The following is a 22,541-nucleotide window of genomic DNA, read 5'->3' on the forward strand; positions in this document are numbered from 1 at the left end:
ATTACAATGGCTTTCCTATGGATAAAAGGGATAGTAAAGTCAAAATGCAACTATCATGATTTAGATTGAGCAAACAATAAAAAAATAAAAAAACATTAAAATTTACTTCTATTATCACATTTGTTTTGTTTCTTTGGTATCCTTTGTTGAAGAGCATCTCTCATGAGCAACAATGCACTACTGGGAACTAACTGGTGATTGGTGGCTGCACATATATGCCTCTTGGCTCACAAGATATGTTCAGCTAGCTCCCAGTAGCGCACTGCTGCTCCTAAATCTACCTCAGGGGATATTCTTCAACAAAAGACACAAAAAGAGCAAAGCAAATTAGATGATAATATCAGCAATCTGGAAAGTTGTTTAAAACAGTATGCTCTGTCTAAATCATGACAGTTTAATTTTGTCTTCACAATTTTGGGGAATTCTGTTTTGTGCATTTAGTCTGACATGTAGCTACACCCTATAGAGTATAAAGGGGCACGGTACAGTAACTATTTTCCCATTAATGTGTTCACACAATAATCAGCTGGAGAATATTAAACATATTATATATTGCTTTAGGTTTATTTTTTATTTGAATTCACTATATTTTTTTAAAAAATTTAAACCTCCCCCAATATACACAAACGTAGATACCTAAGATACTGCAATTTTCATTATGGGTGGAGATTTTAATAAAGAAAATCTGCTATTTCAATTGCAAGAATATACATGAAGGAGTAGTTTCCACTACTATGCATCAATCCGACATTGGGAACGCATTAAAGAATAATATTTTTTTAAAGTACAGTGTCCCTCTAAAGTGTTTTCTTGCTAGAGACATCTGCCCCATGCTGCCACGTCACTGGCAGATAATGCTTACCCCTGCCGCAGGGCTCGTCTCATCACGGTCCCACTGATAGGTGACAATGCCTTTGTCATCTGCTGATTTTGACCCATCCAGTTCGGCTGTGTTACTGGGGAGAGTGATGACAAAATTTGCCGCAATCTTAGCCTCTGGTGGGTTGTTGATCTCTGAATTGGGTGGAAAAAAAAAAGATAAAAGGAGAAAGGTTAGTACTGGCCTTTCTAATACAGAGCTATGCACAGGAATCAGTAATGAGTAAGAAATGTTTCTTGATTTTTACAAAGAAATCAAACATATTACAGGACCCAGCAGGACCGTAATCTTCAGGCTGTACAAAGGCTTATTGAGCTTAAAAGGGATGCAATGCCTCTGTGTTCTATATGCGGAATCCAATGAAGTTACTTTTCTCTCTAAATAAAGGTTGTTACCATCGGTCTGTATCTCAGATCTTAAAGGGACAGTTACTGTGAATTACTTTTTATGATTGCATATACAAGACTGCCTGAATCATGGTAGAAGGAATATTTGTTACATCCTCTCAGGTGCTTGCTATCAAGGCTGCTCCACCAGTGCCCCTCCCACAGACTCTTAATTTGGCCCAAATGCAGTCAAGAAGTACAGCCAATCAGATTCTATACAGACCATAATGGCAGGATGCACTAACCTGTAAAGTCACACACAAACGAGCAGGGAATCACAAGCTCATTTCTGTTTGGTGTTGCAGCTTGGAGAAATCTCACATTATATTTTTATTAGAAATGTCTGTATGGCATAATAACATTTACTGTCCGTTCCCCATCAACTGGAACTAACTTTAGCTATGTGTTTAGACCAACCAGTTGCAGGGGTTAATCACATATTTCATGCAAGTAAAAATAATAAAATGCTCTTTCCTTATCTCATTTTCTGTTTTGTACTTTTAGATTGCTTTATATAAATTGTCTTTATTAACAATTATTATTTAGATGTATTTTATTTTTACTTAAGCGGATGAGATGGCAAGAATACTAAACAAAACAAACTTAGTTGACATAAAATTCTTGGCGCGGTTAGTAGCAGGTAATTGTTGTTTTTGGTTCTAATCTGTATCTAACCAACTCTAAATCTTGCAGTGTGAAAAATAAGCAAACTAAAATCTTTAGCAACACCACCTTTTTGTTTAAATTGAGAGGCTGTAAAATACCGTGCGCGACTTTATCATCTCCTTACCTTCCCTCACGATGACGCTGACAGTACTCTGACTTTGCAAATCTCGCTCGTCTTTAACAGTCAATGTGAACTCGTACACTCCAACTTGCAGACCCGTTACAGTTGCAATACTGCTGTTTGCATTCTCAATTTTCACGCCTTCTGGACCCCTAAAATGTATAGACAAATGCTGTGAATCCTTTTTAAATGCAGCAGCTCCAAACAAACACCTCACGTATTTGGCTTTAACTATGTGTTTTGTTTCTTTCCAGTGACAACATGTATTTGCTTTAAATAAAATATTCAAATAAATGAGATTTTTTATTATACTAGCATGTGCCTTTATATGAACTTGCATACGCACTTTGTTTTCTCCCACAGATAAAAGACAATCTTCTGATCATCTGTGCTTCGACTGCCATCTAATGTGGTACCATCCACGGGAAGCGTGAGCTCCTTGTTTGGTCCTGGGTCAGCCTGAGGTGGCTTGTTGTTCTCTAGAAAAATACAGCAAAGGTCACATACTTATAAAAATAATTCTTCAGATTCCCAATGAGTAGCTGGTAGCTAGCAGGGCCTTACCAGGCTGGACTATCACTGTCACCTCACTGCTAGATTGCTGCCCGGTTGAGTCGGTCACCGTCAGCAGGAAAGTGTAATCTCCCTCCTGAAGTGCAGACAGCTGCAAAGTGGATGTCCGGACACCCTGAAGCATTAAGTATCAAAGTATGGTTTAGTGGTTTACTTTTACTAGGTGCCTCTTTTTATTATTCACTACATATTTTTAATAACATCATCTGTGCATGAGATCTTATTGCCAATCACAAACGTAAAACTCTGGATGAAATAAACAGGTTCTGTAGATTAAAATCAAAACAGATATGCAGATATGATTAAAGGGGGGGGGGGAATAAACATGACCGTAGATCTGTGCAATACATGAATTTATTTATAGAGTTTAACCGCATCATATTTGAACAAATACTTATATCTGGACAAAGGTTACGATTTCAGTGTTCCAGAATGTATTTATTCTACTTGGTTTTCCTTAGTCTTAAAGAGACAGAAACACCTTGTAATTACAAGACATTTCTGCTGTGTTGATATAGAATAACATCTCAGCCAAGCCTTAATTTAAATCAAATAAAAAGAAAGATTTATTTTGCTTATTTTGTTAATGTAATTCATGCATCTCATGGTTAACTTAGAAACATCTGTTTAATTTGCTCAGAAATCGTTTAAGCATGCTTTACTACATGATGGAAACCATCCACCTATGTTGGCCAAGCCTCCTCACCTGCATTTCAATGACTTTGCCTTTACTGTTGGGACTTAATGACCACTCATAGCTGACTATGCCATGATCATCGGTGCTCAGGTTTCCATAGAGGACAATAGAATTTTTGGGGAGAGTGATGACCTGATTGGCTCCTGCATTTGCTACTGGAGGATAATCCACAGCTTTGATAACTGTTAAGTTAGCAATGGTTGAGTTCTTGGCCCCATCGGAATCTGTAACAGTTAAGCTGAGGACAAAAGAGACAGTAAATTATATTTTCTACATGAAGAACTGGACTTCTTTTCTTGCAATCAAATGGCTAACATAGTGATAACATATTATGTATACTACACTATACACTGTATACTGATACTTTGAATTATTAAAGGTTTAATTTTGACGTGTGTCCATTTAAATAGTACTAAAATCATAAAATAAAGAGCATACAGTTTTAAGAGACTTATCAATTTACTTTCATTATCAAATTGTGCGCTTTCTTTTTTTTACACACACACTTTCTAAGGCATCAACTACTACTGGGCATGTGCAAGAGTTTGCAGTATATATCTATATGAGCCTGTGATTGGTTGGTGGCTGTCACATGATACAGGGGACCGGCATTTTTAAAAACATTTAAGAATTAGCCAAAAAAAAAATCTACTGCTTATTTGAAAGTCAGAGCAAGTGCTATTGCTTTGTCTTGTTTCTATGCACTTGTTGACTATGCAGTTCTCTTTTATAAATTCCAGATGCACAAAACAACCCAAATTGCAATATATTCTACTCTCCCTTGATTAAAGTAATTAATGCACATGTAATTAAGTTATTGAGCGATATATTTATACATAAACTAAAAGTTGTTAAATACTGAATGAAAATAATCTATCAAAATAGATTAGCTCAAAATTAGGAAACGTTTCAAGCACAAGAGAAACTGCATTTATATTTTTTCTGTGTTCCCAACACTGATCTGAGTTTTAGAATTATAAAGTGAAATGAAGCTCTCCAACATGCCAAAGTTTCAATACTTTATTAGAGAGAGTGCAGAGTCAAACAGCCACGACGTTTCGGGGAACCATGCCCCTTAATCATGTGGACTTTATTCTACTATTGTTGGGGAGTTTTGTAGTGACTCCTTGAAGCTCTAACCTGTGAGTATCGCTGCTGGATGAATTGCACAATCTGAGTTTTAGAATTACCAGCAATGCCTTTAAATATTATTGGCAAAACTTCCCTTAAAGTGAAAGTAAACCCTAGCGTTGTACAAACGCTAGGGTTTACTATTGAAACAAATAAAGGGCACTTTCATTCATGAAGTATAAGATACTTCATGTAGAAAGTTCCTTTATTTGATTCAATCGATCACCGTTTTTAGCTGCTACAGCAGCCCACGGCTAAAAAGTTTTTTGGCTAAGAGGTGACGTTTTCACCTCTTAGACAATAGCAGTGTGGTAAATCCGGCTTGGCGCCCATGAGAGCTGGATTTACAGCACTGCTATTGGCTAAGAGGTGAAAATGTCACCTCTTAGCCAAAAAAAATTCTAGCCGTGCTCTGCTGTAGGAGCTAAGAGCGGCAAGTGATTGAATCAAATAAAGGAGCTTTCTACATGAAGTATCTTATACTTCATGAATGAAAGTGCCCTTTATTTGTTTCAATAGTAAATCCTAGCGTTTGTACAATGCTAGGGTTTACTTTCACTTTAACAGAAATTAAAAAGAAACATTTAAAAAGGACACTAAAGTCAAAATTAAATGTTCATGATATCAAAAGTCCCGTTCCTCTTTTGTTACAGTCAGTAAAAAGTCATTGAGTCTGTAAATTAGATTTTTTTCCCCACTCCGGAATATACACTCTATTATACATTATTGTATCATCTGCAAACAGACACACATTCCCCAGTACATGTATAGCATTTTTACAAACAGCTGCCATGTAGTGTTAAAACACGTGCGCAACCCTCTCATGGAAAAGAGGTACGTTTCAACAGAACAAAGCAAATCTGAAAATTGTATTGGATTATTTTTTTTTTATATAAAATTGCAATTTCTAAATCTAAATCAAGAAAGTGTAATTTCACTTTTATTTAATAACTAACTTTAGTCTATCTACGCTATTTTTAAAAAAAAATTTTTTTAAGTATTTTTTATTGTGGTTAAACATTCAGGAACTGAAATACAAACATTTTTTGCATATTTTATACATATATACTGAATTACATGTTTGAAAATGAAACATTGGTATTGATACAAACTGCAGTTAAACAATAGGGTCTGTTACCACCTTTTATAATTTTTTTCTTGTAACAAACATAGTTTGATTGCATAAACTGGTGGGCTTCGGGTAAGTGGCTAACGGCGCTGTACCATGTATATACCAATAGTATATAGAAATATGCTTACAGTTATCTACGACCAAAGAGGGGTCACAAGTTGCGAGCACCCTTGCAAGTAGGGTGTCTAGGTAGTGTAGTGCTTCTCACAAAACACTAGCTGAGAGAGAAAATAGGAAAGGGAGAGGGAAGTGAAAAGACATAACAAAATAAAAAAGGGGGGGTTCATATGAATGGAAGGAAGGGGCGGGAGTGAGAGGGGGAGAGGTGGTTGAGCATGAATTGGGTAAAGGTCTCTGCACCAGGGGCTTCTAAAAGAACAATGTATTTATGAATTAATAAGTTGTTATTACGGTTTAATTCTCTATCTTTCTGTTTGATAGAAAAGCTTCTCAGGGTTCCCATATTAAAGGGATAGTAAACCCAATTTTTTTCTTTTGTGATTCAGATAGAGCATGCAATTTTAAGCAGCTTTCTAATTTTTTTTTCTTCGTTCTCTTTATATCTTTATTTGGAAAAGAAGGAATATAAGCTAAGGAGCCGGCCAATTTTTGTTTTCAGCACCTTGGCTAGCGCTTGTGATTGGTGGCTACATTTAGCAAACCAATAAGCAAGTGCAACTCAGGTTCTCAACCAAACATGGGCCGGCTTACATTCCTGCTTTTCAAATAAAGATATCAAGAGAACGAAGAAATATTGATAATAGGAGTAAATTAGAAAGTTGCTTAAAATGACATGCTCTATCTGAATCATAAAAGAAAAAAAATTGGGTTTACTATACCTTTAAGCAGAGGTCCTAAAGACATAGGGGACGATTTATCAAGCTCCGTATGGAGTTTGATGCCCCTTGTTTCCAGCGAGTCTTCAGGCTCGCCAGAAACAGAAGTTATGAAGCAGCGGTCTAAAGACCGCTGCTCCATAACTTGTCCGTCTGCTCTGAGGCTGCAGACAGAAATCAATCCGATCGGGTTATTATTATTATCATCAGGTATTTGTAGAGCGCTAACAGGTTCCGCAGCGCTAAAGGGTTGATTGACATCCCCTGCTAGCGGCCGATTGGTACAATTGCTGGTACAATGATAAATGCTGACAGCGTATGCTGTCGGCATTTATCGATGTGCGGCAGATATGATACGCTACATCGTATCATGTCCGCTCGCACATTAATAAATATACCCCATTGTCTTCCATGGATTTTACATAGTTAATGTAATTCATCACACCCTGCCATCTAGGGGGGTTCAGTTTCTTCCAATTCCTTGCTATTAGCATTTTGACTGAAGTTAGGATATAGAGGAGTAGGAATTGCTTGTGTGTAGGGAGCTTTTTGATGCCTAGGTGTAGCAAGGCTAGGGCAGGGTGAGGTCCTCCAGAGCCACACACACATTCCGGACTTTTGTCCAGTATGGCTTAATCTTAGGGCATGACCACCAAATGTGGAGAGGGGTTCCCAGCTCCTCGCATCCCCTCCAGCATTTGGGGGAGTGTTTAGTGAAGATTTTCTGTAGCTTAGTTGGGACTAAGTGCCATCTAGTCAGGAGTTTCAAATAGAGTTCATACATTGTCACGCAATGCATTGCTGATTTTGTAAAGCAGATAGCTCTCATTGAGTCTTTTGTCGATTAGGTCTGTTTCAGCTCCGTCTCCATATGTCTTGTTTTGTGAAGTGTAGTGTCTCCCAAAAGAACTTTATAGTTGGTTGAAACAGGTTTAAGTAATTGGAGGACTCTCAGCCATCTTGTCTCCCAGGGGTTCATACTGCGAAGTCTGTCTGCTAGAAGGTCCCACGATTGAATTAGGGACCTCAGGCGCAGAAGTTCAAACTCAAGTTTAGGACGGAGTTTCAGTGTGTTCAACATTTGCGAGTGTGTAAGTAGTTGTAAAAATCTCTTAAAGGATTACTTTCTGTTATAATTTTTAAGCTAAATAACTAACATATTAAAGTTAATAAACATTAATTAAAACCTACTGACCTATATTTTCTCCAAAACGAAGTTTAATAATGTTCTAAAAGTTATATCTTTTATTCGCCGATGATGTCACGTTATCCTGCCCACTATTTTCAGCACTGAGTGTTCAAAATACTTAAACCAATAACTTTGTGTTTAAAGCGCCATTTTGAAACCTAGGTATTGTAAACGGATTGGTACAGAGCAAAGGATACCCACGGAGTGGGTTTGGAAAACAATTAAATTTGCAGACAAGATTTCTGATATACGGTATAGATATGTTAATGAAATGCTATTGATAAAAAGCGTATTTGGGGTAGTTAGTTAGTAACAGGCATAGAAAATATTTACTTACAGTGGCCCTTTAAGTGGGAAATCTCAGTTTGTTTTCAACTGTGGGTATGAGTGGTCGGTTGGCCATGCTATCTACACCAATTTATAATACAAGTTCTATACCTTTTTTAATACAATCCTTATAAAGTTTTCTCAATTATACTGCTGACATATTCCTTGTTCCTGAATATCTTGTCTTAAAGGGTTAAAAGTGTTTATGCTCCAGGCTACAAAACAATGCTAAACTACAGAACTCCTTTGCAAAATACATTTATTAGTCATTCTGCATTTTTTCCCACAGCTAGCTAAGATCAACACCTTAAAAAGGACTATAATGTAGCATAAATAAAATTATTATTATTTTTTTTTTTTTAAATAGGATAAAACGTCAAAAAAACATAATTTATGCTTACCTGATAAATTCCTTTCTTCTGTTGTGTGATCAGTCCACGGGTCATCATTACTTCTGGGATATAACTCCTCCCCAACAGGAAATGCAAGAGGATTCACCCAGCAGAGCTGCATATAGCTCCTCCCCTCTACGTCAGTCCCAGTCATTCGACCAAGAATCAACGAGAAAGGAGTACCCAAGGGTGAAGTGGTGACTGGAGTATAATTTAAAAGATCTTTACCTGCCTTAAAACAGGGCGGGCCGTGGACTGATCACACAACAGAAGAAAGGAATTTATCAGGTAAGCATAAATTATGTTTTCTTCTGTTATGTGTGATCAGTCCACGGGTCATCATTACTTCTGGGATACCAATACCAAAGCAAAAGTACACGGATGACGGGAGGGATAGGCAGGCTCATTATATAGAAGGAACCACTGCCTGAAGAACCTTTCTCCCAAAAATAGCCTCCGAAGAAGCAAAAGTGTCAAATTTGTAAAATTTGGAAAAAGTATGAAGCGAAGACCAAGTTGCAGCCTTGCAAATCTGTTCAACAGAGGCCTCATTCTTAAAGGCCCAAGTGGAAGCCACAGCTCTAGTGGAGTGAGCTGTAATTCTTTCAGGAGGCTGCTGACCAGCAGTCTCATAGGCTAAACGTATTATGCTACGAAGCCAAAAAGAGAGAGAGGTAGCAGAAGCTTTTTGACCTCTCCTCTGTCCAGAATAAACGACAAACAGGGAAGAAGTTTGGCGAAAATCTTTAGTTGCCTGCAAGTAGAACTTGAGGGCACGAACTACATCCAGATTGTGTAGAAGACGTTCCTTCTTTGAAGAAGGATTTGGACACAAGGATGGAACAACAATCTCTTGATTGATATTCCTGTTAGTGACCACCTTAGGTAAGAACCCAGGTTTAGTACGCAGAACTACCTTGTCTGAGTGAAAAATCAGATAAGGAGAATCACAATGTAAGGCTGATAACTCAGAGACTCTTCGAGCCGAGGAAATAGCCATTAAAAACAGAACTTTCCAAGATAACAATTTTATATCAATGGAATGAAGGGGTTCAAATGGAACACCCTGTAAAACGTTAAGAACTAAGTTTAAACTCCATGGCGGAGCAACAGCTTTAAACACAGGCTTGATCCTAGCTAAAGCCTGACAAAAAGCCTGGACGTCTGGATTTTCTGACAGACGCCTGTGTAACAAGATGGACAGAGCTGAAATCTGTCCCTTTAATGAACTAGCTGATAAACCCTTTTCTAACCCTTCTTGTAGAAAAGACAATATCCTAGAGATCCTAACCTTACTCCAGGAGTAATGTTTGGATTCGCACCAGTATAGGTATTTACGCCATATTTTATGGTAAATCTTTCTGGTAACAGGCTTCCTAGCCTGTATCAGGGTATCAATAACCGACTCAGAAAAACCACGTTTTGATAAAATCAAACGTTCAATTTCCAAGCAGTCAGCTTCAGAGAAGTTAGATTTTGATGTTTGAATGGACCCTGTATCAGAAGGTCCTGTCTTAGAGGTAGAGACCAAGGCGGACAGGATGACATGTCCACTAGATCTGCATACCAAGTCCTGCGTGGCCATGCAGGCGCTATTAGAATCACTGATGCTCTCTCCTGCTTGATTTTGGCAATCAATCGAGGAAGCAGCGGAAAGGGTGGAAACACATAAGCCATCCCGAAGTTCCAAGGTGCTGTCAAAGCATCTATCAGAACCGCTCCCGGATCCCTGGATCTGGACCCGTAGCGAGGAAGTTTGGCGTTCTGGCGAGACGCCATGAGATCTATCTCTGGTTTGCCCCAACGTTGAAGTATTTGGGCAAAGACCTCCGGATGAAGTTCCCACTCCCCCGGATGAAAAGTCTGACGACTCAAGAAATCCGCCTCCCAGTTCTCCACTCCCGGGATGTGGATTGCTGACAGGTGGCAAGAGTGAGACTCTGCCCAGCGAATTATCTTTGATACTTCCACCATTGCTAGGGAGCTTCTTGTCCCTCCCTGATGGTTGATGTAAGCTACAGTCGTGATGTTGTCCGACTGAAACCTGATGAACCCCCGAGTTGTTAATTGGGGCCAAGCTAGAAGGGCGTTGAGAACTGCCCTCAATTCCAGAATGTTTATTGGAAGGAGACTCTCCTCCTGATTCCATAGTCCCTGAGCCTTCAGAGAATTCCAGACAGCGCCCCAACCTAGTAGGCTGGCGTCTGTTGTTACAATTGTCCAGTCTGGCCTGCTGAATGGCATCCCCCTGGACAGGTGTGGCCGATGAAGCCACCATAGAAGAGAATTTCTGGTCTCTTGATTCAGATTCAGAGTAGGGGACAAATCTGAGTAATCCCCATTCCACTGACTTAGCATGCATAATTGCAGAGGTCTGAGGTGTAGGCGTGCAAAAGGTACTATGTCCATTGCCGCTACCATTAAGCCGATCACCTCCATGCATTGAGCTACTGACGGGTGTTGAATGGAATGAAGGACACGGCATGCATTTTGAAGCTTTGTTAACCTGTCCTCTGTCAGGTAAATCTTCATTTCTACAGAATCTATAAGAGTCCCCAAGAATGGAACTCTTGTGAGAGGAAAAAGAGAACTCTTCTTTTCGTTCACTTTCCATCCATGCGACCTTAGAAATGCCAGAACTAACTCTGTATGAGACTTGGCAGTTTGAAAGCTTGAAGCTTGTATTAGAATGTCGTCTAGGTATGGAGCTACCGAAATCCCTCGCGGTCTTAGTACCGCCAGAAGGGCACCCAGAACCTTTGTGAAAATTCTTGGAGCCGTAGCCAATCCGAATGGAAGAGCTACAAACTGGTAGTGCCTGTCTAAGAAGGCAAACCTTAGATACCGGTGATGATCTTTGTGGATCGGTATGTGAAGGTAAGCATCCTTTAAATCCACTGTGGTCATGTACTGACCCTCTTGGATCATGGGTAAGATTGTCCGAATAGTTTCCATTTTGAACGATGGAACTCTTAGGAATTTGTTTAGAATCTTTAAATCTAAGATTGGCCTGAAAGTTCCCTCTTTTTTGGGAACCACAAACAGGTTTGAGTAGAACCCTTGTCCTTGTTCCGACCGCGGAACCGGATGGATCACTCCCATTATTAACAGATCTTGTACGCAGCGTAGAAACGCTTCTTTCTTTATCTGGTTTGTTGACAACCTTGACAGATGAAATCTCCCTCTTGGGGGAGATAATTTGAAGTCTAGAAGGTATCCCTGAGATATGATCTCTAGTGCCCAGGGATCCTGAACATCTCTTGCCCAGGCCTGGGCGAAGAGAGAGAGTCTGCCCCCCACTAGATCCGGTCCCGGATCGGGGGCTCTCGGTTCATGCTGTCTTTGGGGCAGCAGCAGGTTTCCTAGCCTGCTTGCTCTTGTTCCAGGACTGGTTAGGCTTCCAGCCTTGCCTGTAACGAGCAACAGCTCCTTCCTGTTTTGGTGCAGTGGAGGTTGATGCTGCTCCTGTTTTGAAGTTCCGAAAGGGACGAAAATTAGACTGTCTAGCCTTAGCTTTGGCTTTGTCTTGAGGTAGGGCGTGGCCCTTACCTCCCGTAATGTCAGCGATAATCTCTTTCAAACCGGGCCCAAATAAAGACTGCCCCTTGAAAGGTATATTAAGTAATTTGGACTTAGAAGTAACATCAGCTGACCAGGATTTTAGCCACAGCGCCCTACGTGCCTGTATGGCGAATCCTGAGTTCTTAGCCGTAAGTTTGGTTAAATGTACTACGGCCTCCGAAATGAAGGAATTAGCTAGTTTAAGGACTCTAAGCCTGTCCGTAATGTCGTCTAGCGTAGATGAACTAAGGTTCTCTTCAAGCGACTCAATCCAAAATGCTGCCGCAGCCGTAATCGGCGCGATACATGCAAGGGGTTGTAATATAAAACCTTGTTGAACAAACATTTTCTTAAGGTAACCCTCTAATTTTTTATCCATTGGATCTGAGAAAGCACAGCTATCCTCCACCGGGATAGTGGTACGCTTAGCTAAAGTAGAAACTGCTCCCTCCACCTTGGGGACCGTTTGCCATAAGTCCCGAGTGGTGGCGTCTATTGGAAACATCTTTCTAAATATTGGAGGGGGTGAGAACGGCACACCGGGTCTATCCCACTCCTTAGTAACAATTTCAGTTAGTCTCTTAGGTATAGGAAAAACGTCAGTACTCGCCGGTACCGCAAAGTATTTATCCAACCTACACAGTTTCTCTGGTATTGCAACGGTGTTACAATCGTTGAGAGCTGCTAAGACCTCCCCTAGTAATACACGGAGGTTCTCCAATTTAAATTTAAAATTTGAAATATCTGAGTCCAATCTGTTTGGATCAGAACCGTCACCCACAGAATGAAGCTCTCCGTCCTCATGCTCTGCGAGCTGTGACGCAGTATCAGACATGGCCCTAGCATTGTCAGCGCACTCTGTTCTCACCCCAGAGTGATCACGCTTGCCTCTTAGTTCTGGTAATTTAGACAAAACTTCAGTCATAACAGTAGCCATATCTTGTAATGTTATCTGTAATGGCCGCCCAGATGTACTAGGCGCCAAAATATCACGCACCTCCCGGGCGGGAGATGCAGGTACTGCCGCGTGAGGCGAGTTAGTCGGCATAACTCTCCCCTCGCTGTTTGGTGAAATTTGTTCACATTGTACAGATTGACTTTTATTTAAAGTAGCATCAATACAGTTAGTACATAAATTTCTATTGGGCTCCACCTTGGCATTGGAACAAATGACACAGATATCTTCCTCTGAGTCAGACATGTTTAACACACTGGCAAAAAACTTACAACTTGGTTATAATCTTTTTTAGCAAAAAACGTACTGTGCCTCAAAGAGGTACTAACGATTAAATGACAGTTGAAATAATGAACTGAAAAACAGTTATAGCATCAAACTTTAAAACAACAAAACTTTTAGCAAAGGTTTGTTCCCATTAGTAAAATAACAATAATTAAATTTGACATAAAAAATACAAAGCAACGTTTTTATTCACAGTCACTATAAGAATTCTCACAGCTCTGCTGAGAGAATTTACCTCCCTTCAAAGAAGTTTGAAGACCCCTGAGATCTATCAGAGATGAACCGGATCATGCAGGAAATATAAAAGTAACTGACTGGTATTTTTTGATGCGTAGCAAAGAGCGCCAAAAACGGCCCCTCCCTCTCCCACACAGCAGTGAGGAGAAACGAAACTGTCACAATTAAAGCAAAAAAACTGCCAAGTGGAAAATAATGCCCAAATATTTATTCACACAGTACCTCAGCAATGTAAACGATTCTACATTCCAGCAAAAACGTTTAACATGATAAATAGTTATTAAAAAGGATTAGTGACCTTTAACAGAGTAGTTCCGGTGAAATACCATCCCCAGAATACTGAAGTGTATACATACATGTCATTTTAACGGTATGGCAGGATTTTCTCATCAATTCCATTCAGAAAATAAAAACTGCTAAATACCTCAATGCAGATTCATCTGCCCGCTGTCCCCTGATCTGAAGCCTTTACCTCCCTCAGATGGCCGAGAACAGCAATATGATCTTAACTACTCCGGTTAAAATCATAGTAAAAAACTCTGACAGATTCTTCCTCAAACTCTGCCAGAGAAGTAATAACACGCTCCGGTGCTATTTTAAAATAACAAACTTTTGATTGAAGTCATAAAAACTAAGTATAATCACCATAGTCCTCTCACACATCCTATCTAGTCGTTGGGTGCAAGAGAATGACTGGGACTGACGTAGAGGGGAGGAGCTATATGCAGCTCTGCTGGGTGAATCCTCTTGCATTTCCTGTTGGGGAGGAGTTATATCCCAGAAGTAATGATGACCCGTGGACTGATCACACATAACAGAAGAAATGTTTTGGAATATTCTCATATATTTTATCCCATGAAGTAAAAATGCACTTTTGCGTAAGTAAGTACTTGTTTTATCATCCTCCCATGAAAAATCCACCATACAATCACAGTATACAAAAGAAAGGATAACTTCCAATGTGTTTACTTTTTCTACCTTTACCTAAACATTGAATAAGTGAAACTTGGCTCACCAACATTTTCCTACCTGCTCATAAATAAATCTGAAACACTTTTTCCAACACAGCATTTTATACATTTTGTCTACTACATTCATGATATTAACTTAGACTCTCCCCAGGACCATTTTGATGGGCACACCACTCGGATGATATTACTGACCACCCTGCTAAAAATTTAAGCTAAAATTAAAATGTTTATATGTTTATTGCACAAAATCATCATAAAATAATGTTTTGTTAAATTATGCAATTAATGCGTGCTATGGATAGCAGAACATTTTAGAATATTAAAAAGTATTATAACAACCAACACCTAGCTACTTCATAATACTATCTGGATGGCAACATTTTCTTTGGAGAACAATGATATTTGAGATTTGTTTCTCTCCTGAGGAGTATGTTTTGACCCCTAACGATATAGGTGATCAGATGGAGGAGTAGAGGGCATATGTATAAGCCGATTTTAAAATTCTTAATTATTTACACCCACTTTGTAAAATAAATAAATACATATTTAAAGAAGAACACAACTCTTGTATTTGTGTAAGATTGTGCTTGTACCACATACTCACAAGAGAGGCCAAAAATCAAATTCTGTAACCTGCAAATTAAATAGCTGGTTATGCAATATGCAGCAATTTGAAAACCTATGTTACAGATTTTGCTTTTTGGCCTCTCTGGGAAGTGTAAGACCAAGCACAATAGAAGAGGTGTTCACTGTTCTTTTAGCTATAGGGTCCATCAGAGTTGCCAGCAGCTCCATTCCTCACAAAATCCGTGGGTGCTACATACCTTGTACTGCAGGTTGCACAAAACATTTCCAACTTCTTCTGCTCACTGTTGGAGGTAGAGTGGAGTGTTTGGTTCGACATCCCATATTTAGTGGAAGGGTCCAATTATTCAGCCAATTGGGAAACAAATCTTCCTACTTTTTTACAAGTCCAACCTCTCAATTCAATTTGGACTTTTGTTTCATTGTGTTGTAAAAACTTTGTCAAACTGTCCCTTTGCAAGTGTTTGGCTGTAGAACCTGTGCTCAGGTGATGAATATAATGAAATACTTTAGGGTAGTAAAAGACTATATTTTCAATATACTATGGAAGGTGGAATTATATCAAGAACAAAGTAAAAATATTTTCGGTTCTATTCAGCTGGTATGTGTCTTTGGATTGGTTGCAAGACAACAACATGGCTGTCTAAGTGAACCTTTTTCCTTTTTATTTCTCCCTCCTGTTCTTGATGCGAATGGTGACTGTGGTGTTACTTATTTAACTTTCTATGGATATGCAAACAAATGTGTTATAGCTGCATGTTATCTTGTTACACATCCTAATAAAAACAATATATATAGATTTTTTTTTAAATAAAGACATTAAGATAATTAAACCATAGTCTGTATAAAAGGTATTTCGTCCACTCATTTGCTCTGACATTTCTACTCTACAACTTCACACCACTTTCTAGCATTTTTACCAGCGGAGACAAATACACACAGTACCTGTGTTGTGAAGAATTGAATATTCCAGATGAGAATGAGGTTTCACTATATTAAAGATGTAATACTGTTTCTTACCTGAAGGTATAGTTGCCAGGTACAAGGTTGGTTAGTTTTAAAATGGCAGTGTCTGCAGAGACCTTCTCTTCGCGCAAAGGGCCCTTCAGCTCCTCCCAGTGGTAATTGACAATTTTATCATCATCTGTACTCTCTGTAAGTGAATGGAGAAAAACAACATGTTATTACGGCAACATATATACTGAATTATTGGGCAGGCTTCTAGAAGGTATCTTAGCAAACCAATAAGACTTTTGACACATAAATATAGTGGGGGGGGTTTTACGCCTAACATATATAAGTGGAGCAGTCTGCTTTGAGAATGTCCCCAAAGATAAACACCTTTTCAATGGAGTTTCTGCTGTTGCAAACGGTCTTTGCTATTTTAGAGTCTTAGAATGTAAATTCCCTTTGACTTAAAGGGACACTAAACACTAAATACACTTTATAAGAAATCTATCTTTCACTACATTCCAGTGCTGACCAGTTTGCGCATGTGCAGTAATTCTCCTTCAGATACCTACAGTGTATATAGTGTCCATAATGGCAGCACCCATCATTTATAAGAGGGCGGTGCATGGGTGTTTAATGTCCCTTTAAAGCTCTCTATAATGGGATGTGGCTAGTGAGAACATTTTGACGTTAAACATCTTCAATTTTTACAAAGACACGTTCATATTATGGGGTCGATCCGATAAAAATCGTCGCCCGCAAAAGTCGGCGACGCCAATATTTGCGCGGGTTTGGTATCCTATATACGGCGTAACCTAGAATTACGCCCGTATATTTGTGCCGTCGCCGTAGTTTTTTGGGCCATAGGCAGGTATACCAAACCCGCGCAATTTGGTATCCAATATACAGCGTAAGGACTTACGTGGCGAAAATGGAGAAATCTTACTCCATTTTCACCTCGCCACAAAAAGCAGCCGTAAGAAGCCTTACGCTGACTATTGGAGCCCCGTAACTCCCTAAACTGGCTGCTAAATAAACCCTAACGCATGCGCAAAGTCTATCTCCCTGTCAACCGCGATCTGCTAAATAAAACCTAACGCATGCGCAATGTCTATCTCCCTGTCAACCGCGATCCCCCGCCGCAATCCCTAATAAAGTATTTAACCCCTAAACCGCCGCCATCTACATAAACTAACCCCCTACTGTGAGCCCCTAAAACCGCCACCATCTAACTGATCTATCCCCTAATGTGAACCCCTAAAACCGCCACCATCTAACTGATCTATCCCCTAATGTGAATCCCTTACACCGCCGCCATCTATATTAAAATTATTAACCCCTAATTTAATCTACCTACCTCGCCGCCAGCTATATTATCTATATTAACCCTAAGTATATTATAGTTAATATAGTTATTACATTGTATATATTAACTATATTAACCCTAATTATATTAGGGTTAATATAGTTAATTTATATTAACTATATTAACTCTATCTAACCCTAACACCCCTAACTAAATTCTTATTAAATAAATCTAATTCATATTATAAACTAAAATATTCCTATTTAAATCTAAATACTTACCTATAAAATAAACCCTAAGATAGCTACAATATAATTCATAATTACATTATAGCTATGTTAGGGTTTAGATTTATTTTACAGGTAAATTGTTAATTATTTTAACTAGGTATAATAGCTATTAAATAGTTATTAACTATTTAATAGCTACCTAGTTAAAATAATTACCCAATTACCTGTAAAATAAATCCTAACCTAAGTTACAAATACACCTACACTATCAATAAATTAAAGAAACTACAAATATCTATCTAAAAATACAATTAAATAAACTAAACTAAATTACAAAAAAAACATAATTTATGCTTACCTGATAAATTCCTTTCTCCTGTAGTGTGATCAGTCCACGGGTCATCATTACTTCTGGGATATTACTCCTCCCCAACAGGAAGTGCAAGAGGATTCACCCAGCAGAGCTGCCATATAGCTCCTCCCCTCTACCTCCAGTCATTCGACCAAGGACCAACGAGAAAGGAGAAGCCAAAGGGTGTAGTGGTGACTGGAGTATAATTTAAAAAATATTTACCTGCCGTAAAAAACAGGGCGGGCCGTGGACTGATCACACTACAGGAGAAAGGAATTTATCAGGTAAGCATAAATTATGTTTTCTCCTGTTAAGTGTGATCAGTCCACGGGTCATCATTACTTCTGGGATACCAATACCAAAGCAAAAGTACACGGATGACGGGAGGGACAGGCAGGCTCTTTATACAGAAGGAACCACTGCCTGAAGAACCTTTCTCCCAAAAATAGCCTCTGAAGAAGCAAAAGTGTCAAATTTGTAAAATTTGGAAAAAGTATGAAGCGAAGACCAAGTTGCAGCCTTTCAAATCTGTTCAACAGAGGCCTCATTCTTAAAGGCCCAAGTGGAAGCCACAGCTCTAGTGGAATGAGCTGTAATTCTTTCAGGAGGCTGCTGTCCAGCAGTCTCATAAGCTAAACGTATTATGCTACGAAGCCAAAAAGAGAGAGAGGTAGCAGAAGCTTTTTGACCTCTCCTCTGACCAGAGTAAACGACAAACAGGGAAGACGTTTGTCGAAAATCTTTAGTTGCCTGTAAATAAAATTTTAGGGCGCGAACTACATCCAGATTGTGCAGAAGTCATTCCTTCCTTGAAGAAGGATTTGGACACAAGGATGGAACAACAATCTCTTGATTGATATTCCTGTTAGTGACTACCTTAGGTAAGAACCCAGGTTTAGTACGCAGAACTACCTTATCCGAGTGAAAAATCAAATAAGGAGAATCACAATGTAAGGCTGATAACTCAGAGACTCTTCGAGCCGAGGAAATAGCCATTAAAAATAGAACTTTCCAAGATAACAACTTTATATCAATGGAATGAAGGGGTTCAAACGGAACGCCCTGTAAAACGTTAAGAACAAGGTTTAAACTCCATGGCGGAGCAACAGTTTTAAACACAGGCTTAATCCTGGCCAAAGCCTGACAAAAAGCCTGAACGTCTGGAACTTCTGACAGACGTTTGTGCAACAGAATGGACAGAGCTGAGATCTGTCCCTTTAAGGAACTAGCGGATAAACCCTTTTCTAAACCTTCTTGTAGAAAAGACAATATCCTAGGAATCCTAACCTTACTCCAAGAGTAACCTTTGGATTCACATCAATATAGGTATTTACGCCATATTTTATGGTAAATCTTTCTGGTAACAGGCTTCCTAGCCTGTATTAAGGTATCAATAACTGACTCAGAAAAACCACGTTTTGATAAAATCAAGCGTTCAATTTCCAAGCAGTCAGCTTCAGAGAAGTTAGATTTTGATGTTTGAAAGGACCCTGTATCAGAAGGTCCTGTTTCAGAGGTAGAGACCAAGGTGGACAGGATGACATGTCCACCAGATCTGCATACCAAGTCCTGCGTGGCCATGCAGGCGCTATTAGAATCACTGATGCTCTCTCCTGTTTGATTCTGGCAATCAATCGAGGAAGCATCGGGAAGGGTGGAAACACATAAGCCATCCTGAAGGTCCAAGGTGCTGTCAAGGCATCTATCAGGACCGCTCCCGGATCCCTGGATCTGGACCCGTAACGAGGAAGCTTGGCATTCTGTCGAGACGCCATGAGATCTATCTCTGGTTTGCCCCAATGTCGAAGTATTTGGGCAAAGACCTCCGGATGAAGTTCCCACTCCCCCGGATGAAAAGTCTGACGACTTAAAAAATCCGCCTCCCAGTTCTCCACTCCCGGGATGTGGATTGCTGACAGGTGGCAAGAGTGAGACTCTGCCCAGCGAATTATCTTTGATACTTCCATCATTGCTAGGGAGCTTCTTGTCCCTCCCTGATGGTTGATGTAGGCTACAGTCGTGATGTTGTCCGACTGAAACCTGATGAACCCCCGAGTTGTCAACTGGGGCCAAGCCAGAAGGGCATTGAGAACTGCTCTCAATTCCAGAATGTTTATTGGTAGGAGACTCTCCTCCTGATTCCATTGTCCCTGAGCCTTCAGAGAATTCCAGACGGCGCCCCAACCTAGCAGGCTGGCGTCTGTTGTTACAATTGTCCAGTCTGGCCTGCTGAATGGCATCCCCCTGGATCCAGATTCAGAGAAGGGGACAAGTCTGAGTAATCCCCATTCCACTGACTTAGCATGCACAATTGCAGCGGTCTGAGGTGTAGGCGTGCAAAGGGTACTATGTCCATTGCCGCTACCATTAAGCCGATTACCTCCATGCATTGAGCCACTGACGGGTGTTGAATGGAATGAAGGACACGGCATGCACTTTGAAGTTTTGTTAACCTGTCTTCTGTCAGGTAAATTTTCATTTCTACAGAATCTATAAGAGTCCCCAGGAAGGGAACTCTTGTGAGTGGAAAGAGAGAACTCTTCTTCTCGTTCACCTTCCATCCATGCGACCTTAGAAATGCCAGTACTAACTCTGTATGAGACTTGGCAGTTTGAAAGCTTGAAGCTTGTATCAGAATGTCGTCTAGGTACGGAGCTACCGAAATTCCTCGCGGTCTTAGAACCACCAGAAGAGCACCCAGAACCTTTGTGAAGATTCTTGGAGCCGTAGCCAATCCGAATGGAAGAGCTACAAACTGGTAATGCCTGTCTAGGAAGGCAAACCTTAAATACCGGTAATGATCTTTGTGGATCGGTATGTGAAGGTAAGCATCTTTTAAATCCACTGTGGTCATGTACTGACCCTTTTGGATCATGGGTAAAATTGTCCGAATAGTCTCCATTTTGAACGATGGAACTCTTAGGAATTTGTTTAGGATCTTTAAATCCAGAATTGGCCTGAAAGTTCCCTCTTTTTTGGGAACCACAAACAGATTTGAGTAAAACCCTTGTCCCTGTTCCGACAGTGGAACTGGATGGATTACTCCCATTAATAAAAGCTCTTGTACGCAGCGTAGAAACGCCTCTTTCTTTATTTGGTTTGTTGACAACCTTGACAGATGAAATCTCTCTCTTGGGGGAGAGTATTTGAAGTCCAGAAGGTATCCCTGAGATATTATCTCTAGCGCCCAGGGATCCTGGACATCTCTTGCCCAAGCCTGGGCGAAGAGAGAAAGTCTGCCCCCCACTAGATCCGTTCCCGGATCGGGGGCCCTCAATTCATGCTGTTTTAGGGGCAGCAGCAGGTTTCCTGGCCTGCTTGCCCTTGTTCCAGGACTGGGTAGGTCTCCAGCCTTGTCTGTAGCGAGCAACAGATCCTTCTTGTTTTGGAGCAGAGGAAGTTGATGCTGCTCCTGCTTTGAAATTCCGAAAGGAACGAAAATTAGACTGTCTAGCCTTAGGTTTGGCTCTGTCTTGAGGCAGGGCATGGCCTTTACCTCCTGTAATGTCAGCGATAATTTCTTTCAATCCGGGCCCGAATAAGGTCTGCCCTTTGAAAGGTATATTAAGTAATTTAGACTTAGAAGTAACGTCAGCTGACCAGGATTTTAGCCACAGTGCTCTGCGCGCCTGAATGGCGAATCCGGAATTCTTAGCCGTAAGCTTAGTTAAATGTACTACGGCATCTCAAATAAATGAGTTAGCTAACTTAAGAGCTTTAAGCTTGTGTGTAATCTCATCTAATGGAGCTGATTCAAGTGTCTCTTCCAGAGACTCAAACCAAAATGCTGCTGCAGCCGTGACAGGCGCAATGCATGCAAGGGGTTGCAATATAAAACCTTGTTGAACAAACATTTTCTTAAGGTAACCCTCTAACTTTTTATCCATTGGATCTGAAAAGGCACAGCTATCCTCCACCGGGATAGTGGTACGCTTAGCTAAAGTAGAAACTGCTCCCTCCACCTTAGGGACCGTTTGCCATAAGTCCCGTGTGGTGGTGTCTATTGGAAACATCTTTCTAAATATCGGAGGGGGTGAGAACGGCACACCGGGTCTATCCCACTCCTTAGTAACAATTTCAGTAAGTCTCTTAGGTATAGGAAAAACGTCAGTACTCGACGGTACCGCAAAATATTTATCCAACCTACACATTTTCTCTGGTATTGCAACTGTGTTACAATCATTCAGAGCCGCTAACACCTCCCCTAGTAATACACGGAGGTTTTCCAGCTTAAATTTAAAATTTGAAATATCTGAATCCAATCTGTTTGGATCAGAACCGTCAGCCGCAGAATGAAGCTCTCCGTCCTCATGTTCTGCAAGTTGTGATGCAGTATCTGACATGGCCCTAACATTATCAGCGCACTCTGTTCTCACCCCAGAGTGATCACGCTTACCTCTTAGTTCTGGTAATTTAGCCAAAACTTCAGTCATAACAGTAGCCATATCCTGTAATGTGATTTGTAATGGCCGCCCAGATGTACTCGGCGCCACAATATCACGCACCTCCCGAGCGGGAGATGCAGGTACTGACACGTGAGGTGAGTTAGTCGGCATAACTCTCCCCTCGTTGTTTGGTGAAATGTGTTCAATTTGTACAGATTGACTTTTATTTAAAGTAGCATCAATGCAGTTAGTACATAAATTTCTATTGGGCTCCACTTTGGCATTAGCACATATAGCACAGATGTCTTCCTCTGAATCAGACATGTTTAACACACTAGCAAATAAACTAGCAACTTGGAAATACTTTTCAAGTAATTTACTATAATATGAAAA

The 22,541-nt window shown here is 40.1% G+C and overlaps 1 protein-coding gene across 1 annotated transcript in view; it reads right to left on the bottom strand.

The window, feature by feature from the left end:
• Nucleotides 1-22,541, bottom strand: part of KIAA0319L (KIAA0319 like) — a 336,519-nt gene that overhangs the window by 69,092 nt on the left and 244,886 nt on the right. The window contains exons 10-15 of the mRNA XM_053706996.1: nt 15,945-16,077; nt 3,333-3,561; nt 2,618-2,741; nt 2,400-2,532; nt 2,057-2,205; nt 863-1,014 (exon numbers count right to left, since the gene is read on the bottom strand). Coding sequence (XP_053562971.1) covers nt 863-1,014; nt 2,057-2,205; nt 2,400-2,532; nt 2,618-2,741; nt 3,333-3,561; nt 15,945-16,077 — 920 coding nt within the window. The remainder of the gene's footprint in view (nt 1-862; nt 1,015-2,056; nt 2,206-2,399; nt 2,533-2,617; nt 2,742-3,332; nt 3,562-15,944; nt 16,078-22,541) is intronic.

Source organism: Bombina bombina, chromosome 3 (assembly GCF_027579735.1).
Source record: "Bombina bombina isolate aBomBom1 chromosome 3, aBomBom1.pri, whole genome shotgun sequence".
NCBI lineage: Eukaryota > Metazoa > Chordata > Amphibia > Anura > Bombinatoridae > Bombina > Bombina bombina.